The sequence below is a fragment of the Mauremys reevesii genome, linkage group 4 (assembly GCF_016161935.1).
Source record: "Mauremys reevesii isolate NIE-2019 linkage group 4, ASM1616193v1, whole genome shotgun sequence".
NCBI lineage: Eukaryota > Metazoa > Chordata > Testudines > Geoemydidae > Mauremys > Mauremys reevesii.
In genome coordinates this window covers 56838277-56862133 of record NC_052626.1, presented here as the reverse complement: position 1 = coordinate 56862133, position 23857 = coordinate 56838277, and the positions used below count along the sequence as shown (strand labels likewise).

General features: G+C 40.1%; 1 protein-coding gene across 1 annotated transcript in view; it reads right to left on the bottom strand.

The window, feature by feature from the left end:
- Positions 1 to 23857, bottom strand: part of RYR3 (ryanodine receptor 3) — a 637001-nt gene that overhangs the window by 442750 nt on the left and 170394 nt on the right. The window contains 5 exon segments of the mRNA XM_039536203.1: positions 5437 to 5536; positions 5824 to 5936; positions 10690 to 10768; positions 12449 to 12523; positions 12841 to 12852. Of these exon segments, the coding sequence (XP_039392137.1) occupies positions 5437 to 5536; positions 5824 to 5936; positions 10690 to 10768; positions 12449 to 12523; positions 12841 to 12852 (379 nt within the window).

The following is a 23857-nucleotide window of genomic DNA, read 5'->3' as shown; positions in this document are numbered from 1 at the left end:
CACACCCTGGCTTTCACCAGCCTTGGTTATAACAGGGTGACCCCAATGCATACATTTCTGGGGAAGATCTGGGACTGGGTATGTCCTGTACGATCCAGACCTCTACTGGACAGTCAGAGGAAGGGGTAATCACTACCAGCCAACATGGATTTACCAAGAAACAAATCATGCCAAACCAGTTTGATTTTCTTCTTTGACAGGGTAACTGGTTTGGTGGATAGGGAGAATGCTGTGGACATAATATACCTAGACTTCAGCAAGGCTTTTGACACAGTCCTACATGACATTCTGATAAGTAAGCTGGAGAAATGCAGGCTTGGCAGAACTACCATTACGTTGATACATAATTGGTCAAACAACCGCAGACGAAGAGTAACTATTAATGGAATGATATCAGATCGGATATTACACAGGGATCCGTTCTGGGTCCAGTGTTGTTTAACATATTTATTCAAGATCTGGATGTAGGAATAGAGAGCTTACTAATCAAATTTGCAGATGACGCAAAGCTAAGGGGGTTGCAAACCCTTTGGAAGATGGAGCTAAAATTCAGACGGATCTTGATAAATTGGAGAACTGGGCTATAGACAACAAAATGAAATTCAACAAAGACATATATAAGTGCTACACTTAGGAAGAAAAACCAAATGCACAAATACAGAATGGGGGATAACTGGCTCGGCAGCAGCACTGTTGAGAAGGATCTGGGAGTTGTGGTGGATCACAACCTCAACATGAGTCAGCAATGTGATGCTGTTGTAAAAAACCCACAAAAAACGCAATTTTAAGTTGCATTAACAGAGTCATAACATGCAAATCACAGGAGGTGATAGTACCACTCTACTTAACGCTGGTTAGGCCTCAGCTGGAGTACTGTGTCCAATTTTGGTCACCAACATATAGAAAGGATGTGGAGAAATTGGAAAGGATCCAAAGGTGGGTGACAAAAATGATCAAAGGAATGGAATGCAAGCCATATGTGCAAAGGCTGAAGGAACTGGGTATATTTTCTTTGGAAAAGAGATTAAGGGGGGACATGATAGCTATCTTCAAATACTTGAAAGTCTGACATAAAAAGATGGAGAAAAGTTGTTCTCTCTTGCTACAGAGGGCAGGACATGAGACAATGGATTCAAACTATAGCACAGCAGATTTAGATTGAATCTCAAGAAAAACTTCCTAACTGTAAGAACAGTAGGACAATGGAACAGACTGCTTAAGGAGTTGTAGAAGATCCTTCACTGGAGGCTTCCAAAAGGAGGCTGGATAATCATCTGTCTTGGATGGTTTAGACCCAACAAATCCTGTATCTTGGCAGGGGGTTAGACTAGATGACCTTTGCAGTCCCTTCTATTCCTATGGTTCTAGAAGTCTATGATTTAATGAAATGCCAACAAACAATTCGAGTACACTGTGTGAGATACCAACACACTGTACCTTCTGTGGTTAGAAGGAACTGAGGAGAGTTGGGGCCACTCTTCCTTTTAAACCCTTGGAACCCTCCAGGAAAGCAGAGAGAGGGAGGGGTGAGAAGCCCCAACAGACACTGCTTTCCAGAAGGTTCCAGAAGTTTGGGGTGAACAAGCTTGATCCCACAGACAAGAATATACAGAGGCCACTGAAATAAGAAAATTAAATTACTGTCAAGGCTGAATCCTCACTCTGTCACTCCGAGTGCAGAAGTGGGAGCCCACAAGGATTTTAAAAATTAATACTTGCCACTCCAGGCTTGTATTACACTCCCAAGATTACAGCTTTTCTCTGGCCATGGCTTAGTAAACGCTGCATCCACCCAAATACAAAAACAAAACAACCTTTTGAACCCAGGAAGGAGCACTTGGAATTCCTCTCTGTGGGGTACCCTTAAGCCCTTTCATCCCCACCACTCTGGGGAAGAGCTGAGAAAGAACATAAGAACATAAGAAAGGCCGTACCGGGTCAGACCAAAGGTCCATCTAGCCCAGTATCTGTCTACCGACAGTGGCCAATGCCAGGTGCCCCTGAGGGAGTGAACCTAACAGGCAATGATCAAGTGATCTCTCTCCTGCTATCCATCTCCATCCTCTGACGAACAGAGGCTAGGGACACCATTCTTACCCATCCTGGCTAATAGCCATTTATGGACTTAGCCACCATGAATTTATCCAGTCCCCTTTTAAACATTGTTATAGTCCTAGCCTTCACAACCTCCTCAGGTAAGGAGTTCCACAAGTTGACTGTGTGCTGCGTGAAGAAGAACTTCCTTTTATTTGTTTTAAACCTGCTGCCTATTAATTTCATTTGGTGACCCCTAGTTCTTGTATTATGGGAATAAGTAAATAACTTTTCCTTATCCACTTTCTCAACATCACTCATGATTTTATATACCTCTATCATGTCCCCCCTTAGTCTTCTCTTTTCCAAACTGAAGAGTCCTAGCCTCTTTAATCTTTCCTCATATGGGACCCTCTCTAAACCCCTAATCATTTTAGTTGCTCTTTTCTGAACCTTTTCTAGTGCTAGAATATCTTTTTTGAGGTGAGGAGACCACATCTGTACACAGTATTTGAGATGTGGGCATACCATGGATTTATATAAGGGCAATAATATATTCTCAGTCTTATTCTCTATCCCCTTTTTAATGATTCCTAACATCCTGTTTGCTTTTTTGACCGCCTCTTCACACTGCGTGGACATCTTCAGAGAACTATCCACGATAACTCCAAGATCTTTTTCCTGACTCGTTGTAGCTAAATTAGCCCCCATCATGTTGTATGTATAGTTGGGGTTATTTTCTCCAATGTGCATTACTTTACATTTATCCACATTAAATTTCATTTGCCATTTTGTTGCCCAATCACTTAGTTTTGTGAGATCTTTTTGAAGTTCTTCACAATCTGCTTTGGTCTCAACTATCTTGAGCAGTTTACTATCGTCTGTGAACTTTGCCATGTCACTGTTTACCCCTTTCTCCAGATCATTTATGAATAAATTGAATAGGATTGGTCCCAGGACTGACCCTTGGGGAACACCACTAGTTACCCCTCTCCATTCTGAGAATTTACCATTAATTCCTACCCTTTGTTCCCTGTCCTTTAACCAGTTCTCAATCCATGAAAGGACCTTTCCTTTTATCCCATGACAGCTTAATTTACGTAAGAGCCTTTGGTGAGGGACCTTGTCAAAGGCTTTCTGGAAATCTAAGTACACTATGTCCACCGGATCCCCCTTGTCCACATGTTTGTTGACCCCTTCAAAGAACTCTAATAGATTAGTAAGACACGATTTCCCTTTACAGAAACCATGTTGACTATTGCTCAAGAGTTTATGTTTTTCTATGTGTCTGACAATTTTATTCTTTACTATTGTTTCAACTAATTTGAAAACAATTGTTTCAACTAATAAGAAAACAAAGGAAATTAGCTGTGGCTACCAGCTAATCAAACAACATGCACAAACCTCTTAGGACACCAAAAATCCAATTCTGTTCTTAAAAAAGGCAAATTTTATTAAAAACAAAAAGGGAAAATTACATCTGGAATTTAGGCTTTTGCTAGATTTTAGAAGAGCAATTCCAAAAATCAAGTACCCATAATAGCTTTCTTGGGGGTTCAGCTTAAAGTTTACAAGCAAACAAAAGCATCTGGGGTTAGCACAGAGGAGATCCACAAGCCAAAATACAAAATAAACCTGATTGCGTCTAACTAAACATTCCCTATCCAAATAATTTCCTCTAGGTATGGAAGATGATTTTTCATACCTGGTTCAAGCCTTACACAGCATTGCTGCTCCATCCCTGCAGCCCAGAGAACAACAGACAAAGGGAAAGTTTCTTTCCCAATTTTAAAAAATTATACCTTCCCACGGGCTCTTTTGGTCAGGTGCCCAGTCCTTTTTTTACCTGTAGGTTTGTTAACCCTTAATAGGTAAAGCAAGCAGAGAACAGACCAAGAGGGATTTTACAGCTAACTGGCTGGCTGGGTGTCCAAAGGGAGCTACTCCCATCCCCACTTCATGTATCACACTTACTTTTAAGGCTCTACACAACTCTGCCCCTGCCTAAATCCTTCTTCAGCTCTGCCATCTTCCTAGTTAAATAACTATTTCTCAAATTTAATTCAATCCAATGTCCTCAATCCCAACTACCTTTTTGCCACCTTTGACTCACTCTTCAAATCTTCCCCTTCCTTCTGCCTTCACTTCTGTCTTCTACTTGATCACCGTGGACAACAGTGCCATCCTGCCTGTCACTCAGGCCCATAACCCAGACATCATCTGCAATCTGAACCTCTCTCTCAGTCCTCCCATCTAGATAATGTCTAAATCTTGCCAATTCTTGCAACATATCATCTCTAAAATATGGCCTTCTCTATCCATCCACAAAACTAAACCTCTCACTCCAGATGCTCATCATCTTGCAACATCCTTTTCTCTGGCCTTGATATATGCAATCATGCCCCATTCAGATCCATCCATAATGCTGCTGGAAAGATAATTTTCCTAGCCTATGCTTTCACCACATCAGCCCTCCCTTTGCATCCTTCCTTCTCTGTTGCAAAAAACATAAGATTCTGGACTTTTTTTTTCAACATCTTTCATGGCCTATCATCTGTTATTCAGTATCAAGAAGTTGACTCCTGCCTCCAATCAGCTCATGATGCCACCCTTCATCACCTACCTGTTAAATTTTCCAAACAAGTCATCACCTTAATGCTTCCTTCCATGCTGCCGTTCATGCTTGGGAGGAGCTCCCCAGAAACATCTCAAATCTACCTCACTATCCTCCTTCAAAAACCCCTCCTTAAAACCCCCCTTTGCCATGACGCCTACAAAAAACCTTGACAATGGTTAGACCACTGGTGTACTGAGACCACAGCCTACCATGCTGACCAACATCTCATTGATTCCTTGTACTCCCCCATTGGCCTGCCTGTATCCATCTGTTGTCTCTTGTTGGTTTATACTTTGATAGTAAGCTTGATAGGGTGGGGAACATCTTTTTGTTCTAGGTTTACACAGTGCCTAGCACAATGTGGTCTTGGTTCATAACTAGGGCTCCTGGGCACTATGGTAATACAAATAAATAAATTAAATCAATCTATTAATAATAATAAATCTTTTCTCTCATTGACCCTATCACACCTCCTTTGCTCTGCATATTCATCACACCTTGTTACTCCATTTGTCTTCTCTCACTCAACCCTTCATGCTTTGTACACCTACAATTACATCAACCACTTTACTTCTTACCAATGAGTTTAACTGTTGTGCTACCCATACTTCCCCTCTTGCCCGTCAGTCATCCTTCCTTTCTCTTTTATACTTATTTTCTATGTTTGTGTAATTTAAACTATGAAGTTCATTGGGTCAGGAACTGTCTTTTTTATGTTTAGACTCTGTAAAGTGCCATGAAACGTGATATAATATTCACTTTTAACAATGTTTAACATGACAAACCTTCTTCAGTGCTACTTCCTGAGCATGTAGGATGGACGTTCCAGAGTGTTTGCATAAAGGAGGCATCCACCTGAACATTTCCATTTGACATGGAGAGATGCTGTAACAGAGAGAAAACCATACCCCAGAGGGAGAACCATTAAAAGGATTTGCTATTAAATCTATTTAAATAAAATATTCTTTTCTCAAACAGTGTTCAAAGATAAATATTTTATTGAAAACTTACAATTTCTCAGAAGTCTTTATACAATTTCTTGAAATCAGACACTTGTTTCACAACATACTATTATCAAATCTATTCAATGTTAATAGTAGTAGCAACAGCTTTTATTTCTGCTTAGAATAGGACAATCAAAAGAAGAGAATTTCTAAGATAAACGCCCTTACCAGGTATCTTTCAGAGGACACACTGACCAGGATAAGATCATCGCCAATTCGAACTTTTTCTCCTTCTGATCTCTGTTTAGAAGCAGGATGTATCGTCCACCAGCATGCCTCACCTACAATATACAGAGACGCTTATGCCAATTATTTAGTATATAATAAATATATAATTCTAAGATATGTAAATATCTCATAAAGCTACCTGTACACTAACATACAGTAAAGACTTACCATTTTTATAAGGATAATATTTGTCTTATAGACCCACTGTTTTTTCTCTTTTCTGACAATTCACACCTCCCATTTCCTCCAGTATTGTCAGTCCAGCCTCAATGAACCTGATACTGTAATTGAACATCCCCGCCCCCAACCTCTGAGGGTCATCAAACGTTCAGTTCAGAACCTGCCTCCTCTATGCTTGCTACAACCAGTGAGCTACTGGCTCATTTCCTACATCAGAGTTAACTACTATCAGCCTTTCATACCTTCCCTTGCCTGTTGTCCCACCTTCCACACACCCCTACCTCATTGTATCACTTCAACTGTGAGCTATATACCCACTATACAATTTAATTATACTCTATTTTAAAAGGATGTCTACTATCTGACAACATTGCTATGTTACAAAAGTAGAAATTATGGACCAATTCAATGGACTCTGCTGGTAGTGCTGACCCTACCTGCCCAGGAGAGACAAATTTTAAAATGACCACTCTAGAGCTCTTTCTCCACATACCTTGTGATATTCTGGTTTATTTTAACACAAATAAAACTCTCAGGGAAATTATGCAGCTTGTCCAATGGTTTCACACCCATTAATGCCTGCTTATGGAGAGGTTGTGAGCCAATGAAAAGTGGGAATTATACACAAGTGGAAGAGTCGGCCAAAAATTAAGAGGGCAAAGAGCTGTTTCATTATCTAAGGCAATATATTCTTGAGGGTTGTTTTGCTCCTAACATTTACTCCTAACCTTTAAATCATAATTTTGACATTGCAAAGTCATGAATGAATTCTACAGAAATAATTATGGAGATTATGACATTAGATAAGAGGAGAAGAACTACTCCAAGGAAACAAATATTCTGGGTTTTTCTGTGGTAATATTCTTAATAAGGCTGTCAATTAATCACAGTTAATTCACGTGATTAACTCAAAAAATTAACTGCAATTTAAAAAATTAATCGTGATTAATCGCATTGTTAAACAACAGAATACCAATTGAAATTTATTAAATATTTCTGTATGTTTTTCTACATTTTAATATATGTTGATTTCTATTACAACACAGAATACAAAGTGTGCAGCGCTCACTTTGTATTATTTTTTATTACAAATATTTGCACTGTAAACATGATAAAAGAAATAGTATTGTTCAATTCACCTCATAGAAGTACTGTAGTGCAATCTCTATCGTGAAAGTGTAACTTACAAATGTAGATTTTTTTTGTTACATAACTGCGCTCAAAAACAAAACAATGTAAAACTTTAGAGCCTACAAGTCCACTCAGTCCTACTTCTTGTTCAGCCAATTGCTAAGATAAACAAGTTTGTTTAGATTTACAGGAGATACTGCTGCCTGCTTCTTATTTACAATGTCACCTGAAAGTGAGAACAGGCGTTCACATGGCACTTCTGTAGCTGGCATTGCAAGGTACTTACATGCCAAATGTGCTAAACATTTGTATGCCCCTTACTGCTTCAGCCACCATTCCAGAGGACATGCTTCCTTGCTGATAATGTTTGTTTAAAAAAAATAGTGCATTAATTAAATTTGTGACTGAACTCCTTGAGGGAGAATTGTACATCCCCTGCTCTGTTTTACCCGCATGCTGCCATATATTTCATGTTATAGCAGTCTCGGATGATGACCCCAGCACATTTTCGATTTACGAACACTGTCACTGCAAAAATGCAAAGAAGGTACCAATGTGAGATTTCTACAAATAACTACAGCACTCAACCAAAGAATCTGAAGTGCCATCCAAAATCTGAGAGGGACGAGGTGTGCAGCATGCTTTCAGAAGTCTTAAAAGAGCAACAATCAGATGCAGAACCTACAAAACCCGAACCACCAAAAAAGAAAATCAACCTTCTGCTGGTGGCATCTGACTCAGATGATGAAAATGAACATGCATCCATCCACTCTGCTTTGGATCATTATCAAACAGAACTTGGTATCAGCATGCACACATGTCCTCTGGAATGGTGGTTGAAGCATGAAGGGAAATATGAATCTTTAGTGCATCTGGCAGGTAAATACCTTGCGACGCCAGTTACAACAGTGCCATGTGAACGCCTGTTCTCACTTTCAGGTGACATTGTAAACAAGAAGCAGGAAGCATTATCTCCTGCAAACGTGACCAAACTTGTTTGAGCAATTGGCTGAAATAGGACTGAGTGGACTTATAGGCTCTGAAGTTTTACATTGTTTTATTTTTGAATGCAGTTTTTTTGGTACTTAATTCGACATTTGTATGTTTAACTTTCATGATAAAGAGATTACACTATAGTACATATATTAGGTGAATTGAAAATATTATTTCTTTTGTTTTTTACAGTGCAAATATTTGTAATAATAAATAAATATAAAGTGAGCACTGTACACTTTGTATTCTGTGTTGCAACTGAAATCAATATATTTAAAAATGTAGAAAACATCAAAAAATATTTAAATATGTGGTATTCTATTATTGTTTAATTGTGCAATTATTTTTTTAATCACTTGACAGCCCTAATTCTTAATAAAGAACAAAGGGAAATAAACTCAATTTATAGGAGATATATAAGCAATGGATTCCAAATAGAACGTGTTTCTATAAAGTGTCAGTCATTTGTTTTTAAATATGCAGTGGTCAGGGGCGGCTCTAGGTATTTTGCCGCCCCAAGCATGGCAGGCAGGCTGCCTTCGGCGGCTTGCCTGCGGGAGGTCCCCGGTCCCGCGGATTCGGCGGCATGCCTGTGGGAGGTCCACCGAAGCCGCAGGACCAGCGGACCCTCCGTAGGCATGTTGCTGAAGGCAACCTGCCTGCCGCCCTCGCGGCGACCGGCAGAGTGCCCCCCCCACCCCCCGTGGTTTGCTGCCCCAGGCACGTGCTTGGCATGCTGGTGCCTGGAGCTGCCCCTGGCAGTGGTTTGAGATTTAGTACATGCAAAGTAAAAAGCCCTCTTTTCTGCTGAGATGATTCCACAGTCCAGTTCAATAGAAAAAAGGCATATTTACTCATGAAATGCAGATTTGGTGCAAAAGCACAAAGATGTTATCAAAATACTTAACACATAAAAGCTCCTGTAAAGACTTGTTTTACTTTTTTTTTAATGTGACGTGTGAAAAACCCTTTTTTGTACATTAACAATAAGACAAACACCAAGATAAAGTTGACCCTGCAGTTAGTAAGCAATACACATTACAAAGCCCAGGGGGCACATGAGACACCATTCAAAGTAACTCTGAAAGAGACCACAAAAATACGTGGATTGATTTTCACAGGAGCTTATTATCAAAGAGATAAAAATGCACATATTCTTTACGGCAGCATGCTAAAACAAATGGCAGCCAAACTTGTAAAGTCGCATCCATAATAGTAACTATGTAACAGACGGAAACCAACTACTAACTCCTTTCTGGAGTCTAAAAAGGAGTGAAGGAAAAACACTGTAAACTTCATAGGGTTCAGAGTAGAGGTCATGATGACAGCCAGCCCAGGAGGAAATGTCAAAGATCAGACAGACTCCATGTGAAATGGGGGTATAGTATATACATGACTGTGTCACTCCATCACTACTCCCAGACTTTACTTTTATTATTATTTTAAAGATCAAAAAATGCCATCCATCTGTATCAATGGCTGAGGGGAACGCAATGGGACTGACACTGAAATGGGGACAGTCTCAGAACAAAGGGAGGGACACAAGTGTGAAGGGACAAAAGGTAGGTCCCTCCCCCTGGGACAGGGGGCCTGGTCTTTGGTTTATGGCTGGCAGCTGTTGGTCTGCTTTTTTCTTCTTTTAAAATGGCAGTATCATATTTTAGTTTTCTTTGGTCTTTGAGTCCTGGGAAGTGACTTCAAAAAAGTGGAGGCTAGAAACAAAACAAACATTTAAACTATCACTGTTATTAGCACTACTCCCTCAACATTAGTAATTAGGTTGTCAGGTTTCCATGTTGATTCTCGTAAAGGTGAAAATAGAAAAAAATACAATACCAAAAATCTTCTAATTAACACAATTTAGACAAAAGGAAGATAATTTAAATGAAATGATGTAACTCTTGATGAGATTAGTTAGGATAGTTACTGTTACAATATTTGAAGACAAATAGGTTATTTGTATGTCTATTGCTTTTAATGTCCATGCTCAAAGTCCCAAACCTTTTGATCTTTATTTTTAAATCTAAGATTTGTTTCTCTTGCCTATTTTATCCTGGTTGTATTTTAATGGACTTGTATGGCAAGGGGATACTTACTATGCCCTCCTTTCCCCTCACTTTTCGAGTTTTTTTTTTAATTATGAGATTTTTACAACCTTTGCCTGTTTTTGTTTACTACAGTTACATTATTGTATTATCTGAAGGATGAACTAATAATTTAATGCTAAAATAAAAGTTTTTGTGAATATTAAATATGCTAAAATAGAATTAGAAAATAAGTTCATAAAACTTTATTAATAAAATAATATAGAAATGTGTACTTAGTCCATATTTGCCAGTGTTTTCCAACTTAAGATAAGTCAGTCTTATTTCTTAATGAATAAATAATGGCAGGTTCGCAAGTTTGTAATGCTAATAATGTCCATCACTATCCTAAATGCATTCTTAAGACTAGTACAACTGGCAATTTTTTCTCACAAAATAATACAGAATATTGGCATACCTGCTGCATTTTCTCGTAACCCCACATCAAATGCGAGTTTATCTGTCTGGGATCTTGATGTTGACAAACACGTCAAATACTGCAAAACATGTTGAAATGATTAAAAGCTCCCAAATCAGCAGAATCATTTGAGGCATACATCTCTAATCGAAGATGATCATTGATTCACAAAGCTCAACCTTACCATTAACCTGAATTTAAATATCCCATTGACTGCAATGAGAGTTCAAAATTAGCATCTTGCAGGAATTGCTACATGTAAGATAATGCTCCTCCTGCTAAGTGTAAAGGTACACACATGAACAGGGATTTTGAGACAAGCAGGCTTCCCATGATAGCACTGCTCCTGAGGAAGACATATCAAGCACACCCAAAAGCAACAATGTCTTCTCACTTTAGGCCCTGGCACATGCTCAGACTGTGAGTCCATTCAGAATTGGACCTTAGAGTGGGAAGTCTGAACAGACAGAGCTCAAAAGCTATTGTTGGGAATTCCACCACGGGAGGGGGGGGGGGGAAGGGAAGATACTTCAAACACATCCCTCCTTCCTTCTGCACACTATTGTCCACTATTTGATAAACGCTTGTGTGAGATTCTTTCTTCTCCAATGAAACAATGTGATCCAGAGAGGAAAAAACGCTGAAGCTTCCTAGTTGGTAAGATGCCTTAACAAATGACACAATCAACAAAATCCATAAAAGAGTGCCTCAAAATATTGTCAAAGCATATTTGTGGGTGTGCACTGTGGGAAGTTGGGGAGGGGGGAACCTACTATATAAAATACCCTAGAGAAACTATGTAACTCTGTGGCATAAACTTACTGCTATTCCTAGTGGCAGCAAGTTGCTATTGGCACCCATTGGCATGCAACATTTCAATTAACTGCTAAGCATAGAGAACCCATCGGCAAAAAATGGAGACTTGCAAATACATATCACACTGCAATATTCTCAAATAATGCATTATTACCTAGGACCACCTCCATACCTTCAATGCTGTCATCATGCATGTAGTAGTGCACTACTGCACAACTTTAATAAAGTACCCATCCCTTTTGCCTCTCTAATGGTTGTTCCTACCCATACCTACTGCTGACTTCTACAACCATTTTTGTGCTGTGACTGGATGGCATGCTGCACATCAACTTGCACTGTGCATTTCTATAGTGTGGTGTGTTTTGTGTTTTTTGGCAGATCTTTATCCTTTCCACACATTTTTACCACAAAGGGTGAACATATGTCCCTCACATTCTCTTCTAAGTGTTAACACCTTCATTCCTAAAATACTTTAAAACATATGCAAAACATGCCATTTTAGTAGCTCCTAGACATTGATTATACTAATTTTACAGTTTTTCCTTCCATATGAACTTCCATAATGCTGGAATGAATACATAATAATCCATTTCTTTTCACTCCTTTCTTTAGTTACATCATACTCAGTATATACTAGTGATTTTTGGGTGCCTTAAAGGGACACCTTAAAGGGCCCTGATTTTCACAGTGTGGGTGATTGACACTTTGAGTCACCCAAAATTAGTGGTCGCTTTTGAAGATATTGGCCTCAATGTTCTTGCGCAAAGAGGGAACACTAAATGATTATGTTGCTTCATATATTTGTTTGTTACTTGATCTAAAGTGTTTATTATAACTTGAGTTTATTATTATCAGTTATGGAGAACACGTTATTTTACTGTAGATGTAACATGCTTTTCCAATTGTAAGTGCACTCTGTTATGGAAGTTAATAAGTCACTTACCATTCCACTGAATGAATGCCGAAGTAGTATAGCATGGCCATACAGCAGGGTTCTGTGACCACCTCCTTGAGCTGCCTATAGAAATGACAGAAAGTGTTAACACTCAATAGCAATGCAGGAATTTTGACTGTTTTCATTCATCTGAAGTTACCAATAATTTAAGTATTATACATAGATACTCAAATTGGATTATCTACAAAAGTGCAGATATGCTACACAAGTTTGTACATTCACAATAATGAAGTAGTTACAGCAATAACTATTTTCATTGTAAAAAAATAATATATTTGACCAGACAATTGTGACCTAATTATCACTTTAGTGAGTAAAGTAAAAAAACAAAGTTTTCTACTAATACATTCTGAAATGAAATGAAAAAAGGCATTTCTTACCTTTCTTATAAACTTTTCAGAAGCATTCAGAATAAAAAAAGAATATGTAATTGAAGTCTTAAAAATGATTATCCATACAAATATTTTAGACATGTACATTTTCTTATGTTCCCACGTACTAAATAATCAATGTTCAATGAGACCACATGTTGCTAATAAGGATAAGCATTTGCTAAAATTAGCCTAAGTTAAATATTTATCAGAGGTGATATAGTTATGGTAAGGGTCATTTCATTTTAACTAAATACAATTTGAGAGTGGTCAAGACATACAGAATTGTCAACCCCAAACATTCAAAAATCATTAGTCAGACCCCCCCCAAATTATGAGATTACCTTAAAAATAATGAGATTTTAAAAATAATAGGTTTGGGGTTCTTTATATTTGCCTTTTGGAATTGTAGCATTTACAATTCTCATTTTCAAGCTTTTCTCCACAACCAGGATGGCTTAACACTTTTTTTTTAAATGAAAGCCAAGATTCCAGAATCGGGGGGTTTAAGAAAGGCATCAAACATCATAAGAGTTGACAACAATGGCTATAAAATACAACTAATGAACAACAACAAGCTCTACAGGACTTCCAATCATTTTTTCTCTCTCAGCTTTCTTTCATACACACGCACCCACATAGTTTTTATATTTTATTGAGTTAATCAAAATATGCTGAAAGGATCAAGGCTAATTCTTGATGAATTCTGGTGTTTTCAACTGAAGTATAAAAAGCAGAATATGTCCTGTGTATTTCTTACTGTTACATCCATCTAAAGAAGATGCATACATTTGGTAAAAGCTTATGCTGTGAGTTTGAACATTTCACCATGGCTTATTTTCCATTTAATACTTAGACATTGTTCAGGGACCATTCAAATAGCCTTTAATACACACAAACAAGGTGGCTCTTGAAAATATAATGGTAGAACAAGGCTCATATCTGGTTTACTTTATATTTTCAAAAGTTAATTCTCTTAAGGCCAAATTTCACCATTGGACATGTGTAGAGGAGAGTGGGGGACTAGAGGAGTGGGGTGTTTCTATGGGCTAAAATAGCATCCACTGGCAAAATTTGGCACTAAATAAATTAGCAAGTTTATCGATTAGTCCTTTAAGTTTACATTTCATATGTAACAAAACACTAGCTCTAAAAATGCAAAACTAAAGAAACTCCTTGGGACTTTGTAGCTGGGCACCCACGTTATCTAATGTTGATTCAAAAGACTAAAGGGGAAATCATGTTTATCCAACAGACACATACTAAAAAGCCAAAGGCAATAAAGTTGCGGATGATTCCTTTATTGTAATAACAATAAAATAAGGGTGAGAACAGTTCTGATTTTCTTGCTCTACTAACAAGTCTCAAGTAGAACTCTGCTACAAAACTAACAAAAATAATCTGCACAAAAGATAAACCTTCCCTGCTCGCTAATTAAAGGGGTTTTCTCTTTATTGTATGTACACCCTTTCTTTTATGTTTTGATTGACGTGGAAATGTTGTGGGTTTTTTTGTTTTACTATCAATGAACAAAAGCATCTCCAAATCACATCTGACTTTAAAAAAAAATTGTGCAGTTCTTTTTTCATCTCTGTACCTCAAAATTTAATTTTGAAATGTAAGAGTCAACATTCTGCAGTCAGTTTAAATTATATTGGTCCATGCTCCAGGAACTGTTACAGTATAGTGGTCACTCTCAAAAAGGTTGGCAGTTACCTTAGGCAATCACTTACCACTGCAGATTCATATCATAAACGCAACCTACAGTCTGCTGATGTCAGTGTAAAACAAGGAACCTTTCTTAAATAATGGAAAGGTAACTGCTTTAAAAAAAAAAGATGCCCAACAACCTTACAGTCTTGGAGAAGTCTACCAAAGTTTGTTTTTAAAACATGAATAATAATGATTGGATGGAGCAAGATACTACTGTGGGGAAAAAAAACCCACTCACAAAAAATTGTTATTGCTCTGTGTCTGCCAAAGCAATAATCCAGCTGGCCATCTTAGGCTGGAGTAACTGCCAGAGCTCATTGGCATGAGCTTTTCACAGGAGGTGCTTGATAATCTAAAGAAAAATGATACAGCAGCCCACAGAATTATTTTGCTGTTATTACTACTTATTAGTCCAGCTATGTGACCTGAGAGATCCCCAGGGTGGACCTGGGTTAAGCCCTGAAAAGACATTCAATACTAACAGATTACATCTGTCACCTTTTAGAATCAGAGACTGAACTCACTTGTGCATTTATGTTGCTTGTTTCAACCTGTAAATAACTCATTTATTTTTCCCAGTTAATAAACCTTTAGTTAGTTTATTACAGGATTGGCTACAGGCATTGTGAGATCTAAGGTACAAATTGATCTGGGGTAAATGACTGGCCTCTTGGGACTGGGAGCAACTTGAATATTGTGTGATTGTTGGTGCAAGTGACTATTCATCATTAAATCCAGCTTGCCTGGATGGCAAGATAGACTGGAGAGCCTAAGGGGACTGTCTGATGCCATTGTAAGACTGTTTCAGTGATCTAGGAGTTCACATTTGTTATTGGGTTGGTGAAATTTACTGATAGGACATATCACCAATTTTGGGGGTCTGCCCTGCAGTCTGGCTTTAGGTTGGCACACTCAGTCATGAGCCACTCCAGACAGCATGATAGTGGATTACATGTGGTGAGGGTGGGGTGCAATGCTCAGGAAGGAGACAATGTGCAAAAACACAAGGCACAATATATCACACTGTCACTCCTACTGAAGAAGAGAAGAATCAGAGGGGATATGATTACAGTTTTCAAGTACATAAAAAGTTGTTACAAGGAGGAGGGAGAAAAATTGTTCTCCTTAACCTCTGAGGATAGGACAAGGAGCAATGGACTTAAATTGCACATGGGTGGTTTAGGTTGAACATTGGGAAAAACTTACCTAGGGTGGTTGTGGAATCTCTGTCGGAGATTTTTAAGAGTAAGTTAGGCAAACATCTCCAGCGGTGTAGTGTGGGTGCTGCTAAGGCAGACTCCTTGCCTATCCCGGCTCCACGCCGCTCCTGGAAGTGGCCAGCGCAGTCGCATGGCCAGCGGAGCAGGGGAGTCTCACCGCGCGCTGCTTCTGCCTGCAAGCACCGCCCGTGCAGCTCCTATTGTCTGGGAGAGCTGCAGGACCAGTGCCCAGGCCGGGGGCCAAAGGAGCACATTGGCCCCTTCCGGCAGCAGTGTGGGGCCGGGTAGGCAGGGAGCCTGCATTAGCCTTGCTGTGCCCACTGCCAACCAGGAGCCACCAGAAGTAAGTGCTGCACGGCAAGAGGCGGCACCCCAACCCCCAGCCCTGAGCCCTCTCCTAGAGCCAGCACTCCATATCCCATCCTGCACCCCAACCCCCTGCCCAGTGAAAGTAAGTGAGGATGGGAGAGAGTGAGCAATGGAGAGGTGGGGATGGAGTGAAGGGAGGGGGGCTGTGGGGAAGAGGCGGGGCATCGGGGGAGGGGAAGGGGAAGGGGAAGGGTAGATCATGGGTTCTCCTTAGATTCAAAAAGTTATCTTGGGCATAAAAAGGTTGGAGATCACTGGTTTAGACAGTGGTGAGCTGGAGCCGGTTTGCGCTGGTTCACAAGAACTGGTGGTTAAATTTAGAAACCGGTGTAGAACTGGTTGCTAAAGGGGCAGGTGGATGGACAAACTCCGGCCCGCGGGCCACATCCGGCCCACGGGACCGTCCTGTCCGGCCTGCCTGAGCTCCCAGATGGGGAGGCTCCCCGAGCCCCTCCCCCCCTCGCAGAGCTGCAGCGTGTCGAGCTGCCGGCGCCAGCGCAGCTCTGCAGCTTCTGCTGCTTTGAGCATCATGGTAAGGGGGCCGGGCCGGTCCCTTACCATGCTGCTTACCCCCGCCTCCCTTCTGTCCTGGAGCCTCAGCGCGCTGCATCCAGGAGTGGCCCTTGACAGAGCTAAAGCAGCGTGGTCCAGCGGGACCAGAGCTCCTCCCGCTCAGAGCCGCGTGGTAAGGGGGCAGGGTTGCGAGCTCCAGGCCAACTGGCAGGACCTCAGGCTCCGCTGCAGCGCTGTCCAGGGCCGCTCCTGGACGCGGCATGCTGAGGCTCTGGGAGAGGGAGGTTGGATAAGGGGTAGGGAGTCCCAGGGACAGGGAGCGGGGTTGGATGGGGCAGAGGTTCTGGGGGGCGGTCAGGGGACCGGAAATGGGGGGGGGCTTGGGTCGGCGTGGGAGTTCCAGGGGTCTGTCGGGGTGGTGGTGGATGGGGTCGGGGCAGTCAGGGGACAGGGAACAGGGTGAGTTGGGTAGGGGTGGGGTTCTGGGGGGCAGTTAGGATGGGGGGGTCTCGGGAGGGGGTGGTCAGGGGACAAGGAGCGGGGGTTGATGGGTTGTGGGTTCTGAGGTGGGGCAGCCAGGGGAAGGATGTGGGTTGGGGTCGGATGGGGAGAGGAGAGACAGGCACGTGGGGCTTGTACTCACCGTGCAGTTCCCTACCGGGTCTTCAGTGGTGGGTCCTTCACTCGCTCTGGGTGAAGGACCTGCCACCGAAATGCCCCCAAAAACCCAGAGCAAGTGAAGACCCTGTCGCTGCCGCCAAACTGCTGCTGAGGACCCGGTAGGGAACCGGTTCTTAGGATTTGGGGAGCTCATCACTGGGTCTAGACAATACGTAGTCCTGCCTTGAATGCAGGGAACTGGTCTAGAAGAACTCTCAAGGTCCCTTCCCATCTTATGATTCTATGATGAGATGAGCTGAAGGGGGGACTTAACACATTGAGGGTAAAATTGGAGAAATCTCCAGAGAATGGGATAGGGAATGTGAACTGGTTATCTAGGTCAGGGGTTCTCAACCCTTTTCTTTCTGAGCCCCCCATCCCAACATGCTATAAAAACTCCATGGCCCACCTGTGCCATAGTAACTGGTTTTCTGTATATAAAAGCCAGGGCCAGCATTAAGGAGTAGCAAGTAGGGCAATTGCCCAGGGCCCCATGCCACTGGGTGCTCCACGAAGCTAAGTTGCTCAGGCTTCTACTTCAGACCCGGGTGGCGGGGCTCAGGGCCCCGGGCTTCAGTCCTGCACGGCAGGGCTTAGGCTTTCTGCCCTGAGCCCCAGTGAGTCTAACCCTGGTGCTGCTTGGCGGACTTCCTGAAACCTGCTCACGGCCCTCCAGGGAGGCCCACCCCTGGCTGAGAACCACTGATATAGGGCAACACAAGCTGACTACTGAAGCAGTTTGAGAGGAGTTTTACAGTAGGGCAATTTCTACTCCACTAACTAACCTGAACCTTGAGGCGCCCGCGGAAGTCTTAGCCAGAAAAAGAAAATCAGTTTGGAGACCCTAAGTAAGGAAATCTAGAAAGCTGGGTCCTGGAGCAATCTTTCTCCCCCTAGCAGCTGAAGGCAAGCCCAACATATTGCTTCTGAGAGTGTGGCTGGGATGTAGAGCATGTCTGGTTGGAAGCAGAGAGGCAGCCTTTTTTTCTTTTTAAAATCTCAGCTCAGACCAGCTGTCAGTATTGACTTCCTTCCGTTCCTCTGGTAACATATTCCCAACACCTCCACTTCCCATAAGACATTATCATTGCCAGGATCAGAATTATTGTACTTGCTTAATTGTAAACTGGAGAAGAGAGTATTGGGAGTATACAGCCAGCATCAGTTAGGTGAGGATTCCAGATGTGCAAAGGCTGGCACTGTAAGATGGGAAGAGAGGTAGAGCAGGGCCTGGCATAGCAAGAATGGCTGCAGTGCTTTTTATATGCCACTAGGCACTGGTGTTCCAATGTTGGAGTAACAAATAATAAGAAGAAAAGTGGCTCCAAAACAAGGAGAAAGAATCCACCAGTGGCTCAGGGAGCAGCAGGTTTCACGAGTCAGAATTCCAACTTTGGTAGAAATTATAGTATATTCATTACCATTAAAATGAAGACAAATTCAGCTTTTATTATGATTTTTACACCACCACGTACATGCACAGGCCCTTGCCTAAGCAGCATGTGGTCTAAATAAAACACAACAGCACAAATGACAAACAAAAGTGTATGAGGATGATAGGAAGAATAAATTTGCTACAGAAAGAGATGATGAGATGAACTATTGTATACAGACGTCTTGGTATTCCCTTTTCCCTTTTCAAGCTGTTCATGTAGTTTTGAGATGCGGTGATTCATATGCCACTGTAACAACTGTGTCACAGCATGGGCTATAATCTGTGTCAGATAGTTGGCTGGTTGCGTCATTTAGGCTGTGTGCTGTCTTCAAGTCTGATATGGCTTAAGGTGGTAGAATACTAACATTCATTCAAGTGCTTCTCAATACTTCAAGGTCAGGTGCAAAACAGTTTCTCTCTCCAGCTATTACTGACAAAGCTTTGTTTACTGTTATACTGTTATTTTTATCTTGAAATTGTTCAGATACCTGTGAAAGGTATTTAAAACACCCAGTCAATACCATAAAAATACTGGTTTGGTGCACAAGAAGGATCAATTTGAACATCTCATGTCTGTTCAGCTTCTGTTACTAAAGACTGTAGGTCACGTGTGTATATATAGCCAAAAGGTGCAAATATTTCCTTTGTCTAACCAGTGACTGACCATATGAAATATATTTTTAATCTATTAATTTACAAGGAGACTTTCAGAGTAGCTGCACTGCTGTGTTTATTAGCAAAGCCAACTATAATAGTGAAAATTTTGTAGCCATTTTTTCCAATCCATAAATTACAGTTCCTTTATTAAATATGGGCTTTCTAATTAATATTCTGGTATGGATTGTCCTCCAAGTCTGTATGGTTGGTGGTCCATGTACTGAAGTAAACAAACATATGATGAACTGCTTTATTTTAGACTAAAACATCCCTAACTCTCCTTTTATTTCCCTTCCCAATACTTAGCTTTTCAGATGTCTGTGGTTCTCAATCAACTAATGGCCTAATCTTCTGTGGAGCTGAGCACCTCTAATTTCCATTGTCTTCAATGGAAATTGTAGGTTTTCAGCATCTCCAGAGGTAAGGCCTTAAACTTATAGTTGGATTTTTTGATGTTTTTAAAAATCTAAAAACTTGTTTAAAAAAAAATTGCAATACAGTGGCCTCAGCAGCATCAATCTCAAAAACAGCATCAGAATCTATTTTTCTTCCATTGTGACTGCAGAAAATTAATCATTCTGGTACTATCAGGATAACCCAGAAGGCAGCAATAAACTTTATTATTTGCACAGAGCTGCAAGCCACAATGAATTAAAACAACTCAAACAATAAATTAAAATTGTAAATTTAAAATTGTCAACAGCAATCTACACAAAAAGTAAGTTGTGGAATAAACAAATTTATGAGCATTATTAAAGTGTTTAGATCCCACTTGTGCTGACATTTGCCTCCTTGGAAGGACAACACCACAATAAATAAAGTAATCAGTTATTTCCCAATGGACTAGGACTCTAAAATTAACACAATGTAATGTGTTAGTGCAGCACAGAAACCTTCATCATATCTCTCCATTGACCTGTGGGCAAAACTGCAGATTTTTCAAAATGTGCATGTGAATAATGGTCAAAAAAAGTCGAAGCTGATTTTTTTAAATAAGGTAATAGCCATATACTATCTATAATCTAAATGAGTTATGAAATGAGTAATCTAAATGAGTATTATGAAACAGAACAGATACATAATGCTTTAAAGGTACATGATGTTTGACGAGACAGAGAATAAGAAGATGCTTACCCTAAAGAGCTTACTAACCCAGACACATCCTTCCTTGTGACTCTAACATCCTTACGTTTACCTGAATGCAATCTGTATCAATGTAGCTCCACAACTGGTTAATCAGCTTGATAATAATTAAATTATTATGCAGTGGGTCCACACTGGTATTTTAGGGAAAAGATTATTTTATACAAATATGGTTGAGACATCACTCTTTCAATTTCTAATACTAAATCCAAAGAAAGACACAAATAGACAGGATTTATTTCTATAATTTAAAATATAATGTATAAATCAATTTTTAAATTATTACCTACCCAATATATATATTTTATTGAAAGTACTATGTTTTTAAAAGTGGCCAAAATTGAGCTGCTAAATATGCATGGTCAACTTTCTGGGCATGCAGTTTGAAGCAAGAAATATTGTGAGTCCTCCAGACTTGGATTTGCATAAATACTGTTAATAGTCATAAAAATAAGCTTCTAAACCCAAAACTCCAAGCCTGAAAATGTTTCCATGCAAATTCAGAGGCCATGTTTGAAAAATTTCCCTGACTGCTAAGTATCTAAGAGGAGTTAAATAAAGTAAAGCTAGGGAGGGATTAAATATTTACCCGAGTTACAACATTTGACTGGTTGGAATATATACTTCAAATTTTATTCCAAATAACTGGAAATCAGGGAAAAACACAATAGTTCAAAGTAATAATAGTTCAAAAGGTATTCAAACTTTTCAGTCAAAGGCCAAACATTATTTTAAGGAGGTCAGGAGACAACAATCAATATTTAGGGGCAAATTCTCTCTCCTATTTTGTTCACTTTATGCCACTCCAGTGTTGAAAAGAATGAAAAAATAATCTACTAATCCCCTGCTAGAAGTACCCCAAGCTGGGACACAGGAATCCCTATGCATGAGCTCCGCAGGCTCAGAGTGTTCCAGTTATTCTCAGTGGGTGTATGGCTCTCCGGGGAACTGTTGCTAGCTGGTGCAAGTCAGAACCACCTCTAAAATGTTCTAACTTGAGCTGGGGGAAAATCAGTGCCGCCTTTTGCTAGACACTCCCCTAGGGTCAAGCAAAGGCAGTTGAGCTCCTATCCTGCTCTCCCGGGGGCTCCCACAGAATGGCAGATAATCAGGCAATGGAGCAACTGGATCTGCTCTTCTCCTTTCCATAAGAAGCAACACATAGGGAGAGCAGGTACTCAGAGTGCTCCAGGATCACATCAGAGCTGCTCCTGAAGCTGCAAGCCACGACAGGCAGTTGAGATAGTGGTAGTGACCAACTTTGTTCATACACTTTCATTTGAAAGTGGCATGGTATGACTCAAGAAACACATTTGTAACCAAATACACATTTTCCTTAAGAGAGCCCATGAGGGTCATGGATTGGACACCACTCTACTACACAAAAGAACTAGCTTACATCTGCAATGCAGTATTGAAACCATTTTTTAAAATAATGGCTTTTAGGGGAACTTCAGTACATTAGGGGAAGTTCATTTCAGTAATGTTCGCTTGCTTCAGAAACAGCACATTGAAAATTCTGAGGCCAATGCTGATAATGAGAGAAACAAATTTCATGTGAACCTATCTTCAACACTGGTGGGAGGGATAGCTCAGTGGTTTGAGCATGGGCCTGCTAAACCCAGGGCTGTGAGTTCAATCCCTCAAGGGGGCCACTTAGGAATCTGGGGCAAAGTCAGTACTTGGTCCTGCTAGTAAAGGCAGGGGGCTGGACTCAATGACCTTTCAGGATCCCTTCCAGTTCTATGAGATAGGTATATTCCAAACATTAGGCCAGATCTGAATACCTTTACTCACATGAGCAGTCCCACTGTCTTCAATAGGACTATTCACTGTGGTGATTTCCTGAATTAGACCCACAATCATAGCATCTGTCATATTTTAATAAATCACCACTAATAATACAGAATATATTCCAACAAATCACAAATCGTATTTCTACATGAGATCTACTATCTTTACTATTCTACACAAAATTGTTGAAGTCATCGTTACAACATCAATTGTGTATTAAGTTTTGTTTGAAAATTAAGACACTATGAGCAGAAAAGTAATGGGGTTATATTAAAATCAAATATTAGACCTACAGATTTTATCTATTAGATGCTTAGGCACATACTACTATATTTCAAAAGGATAATGCATAGCCATGAGCACACCAAGTCTGGTTTGTTTTAAGCCAGCTCTGCCATCACAATACTATACACTTCACTATTTATATAGCAGAGAAGAAGCACAGTTTATGAAAAAATAAAAATATATAGATTTGTTACATTCAATAGAATCATCGGTGGGGGCGAGGGCGGATTTAGAACATGTTAGTGTTACTTGACTCCATCACTTCATCTGGATAAAAACTGCAAATGGAATAAATTCAGCTTTCTAATCCACCCTGTGAAACTGGTTTGAATCCTTCTCACTGTAACTGATGCAGTAAGTTTGGCCACATTCACCTCAAGTGACCATCACTCACAAGCATTGCACAAATGATCCATGTCTTCAATTCATAACCAAATAGAGCAAACAGGTTACATTTTCAAAGACTGGCTAAACTCTTCAAACAACCCTTTTCATGAATACTAAAATCATGAAAAAATAAAACTCAAATAAGACATGCTAAACGGAGGCAAAAATCTATATAAAATAGATTTTTGAATTTCAATATTTCTGGTGACAATGGATTTTGGTAGCTAATTGCAACCTCAAAATGCTTGAAAACAAAATGCTTTTTCTATTCAGACATTTAAAATCATAGGCCATAGGATACTGCAGGCTCTTGAATACAGTTATGTATGTTAATGCAGTATTTCAAAGTATATTTTACTCAATCACCTTACAGTTAATAAGTTACTTTTCTTGAAGGCAAAGGCTATCATTACAATCAACTACTGCTTCTGTATATCCACTAAAACACAAGAAAAATTCAAGTGTTTATAGAATATTAGGATGAAAAGCAGTGGTTATTCTTGTTGCAAAACAATACCCAGACTGCATAGCAAGCATATTTAGAATTTTAAAAAAGACTAAATAATTCATCCTTAAAAGACAATTCCACAGAAACAGAAGTTCTATTTTCAGAAAAGTAGGTGGTAGAGAACAAGAGAGAGAAATATTAGTAAGTAGATTAAATGTTATATGTTCTTTCACTTGAAAATGCCTTTACTCATGAGATCGCAAAATGTAAAAAGCTAGCTTGACTTTAAAGTTTTGGGATTTTTCTTAAACAGTGTGATGAATTAGCATTCTTCACTATCATATTTCCAAAGATGCAGTGCCATAGATTTGGCATGTAGGGCCTGATTCTGCCACTCTTGCT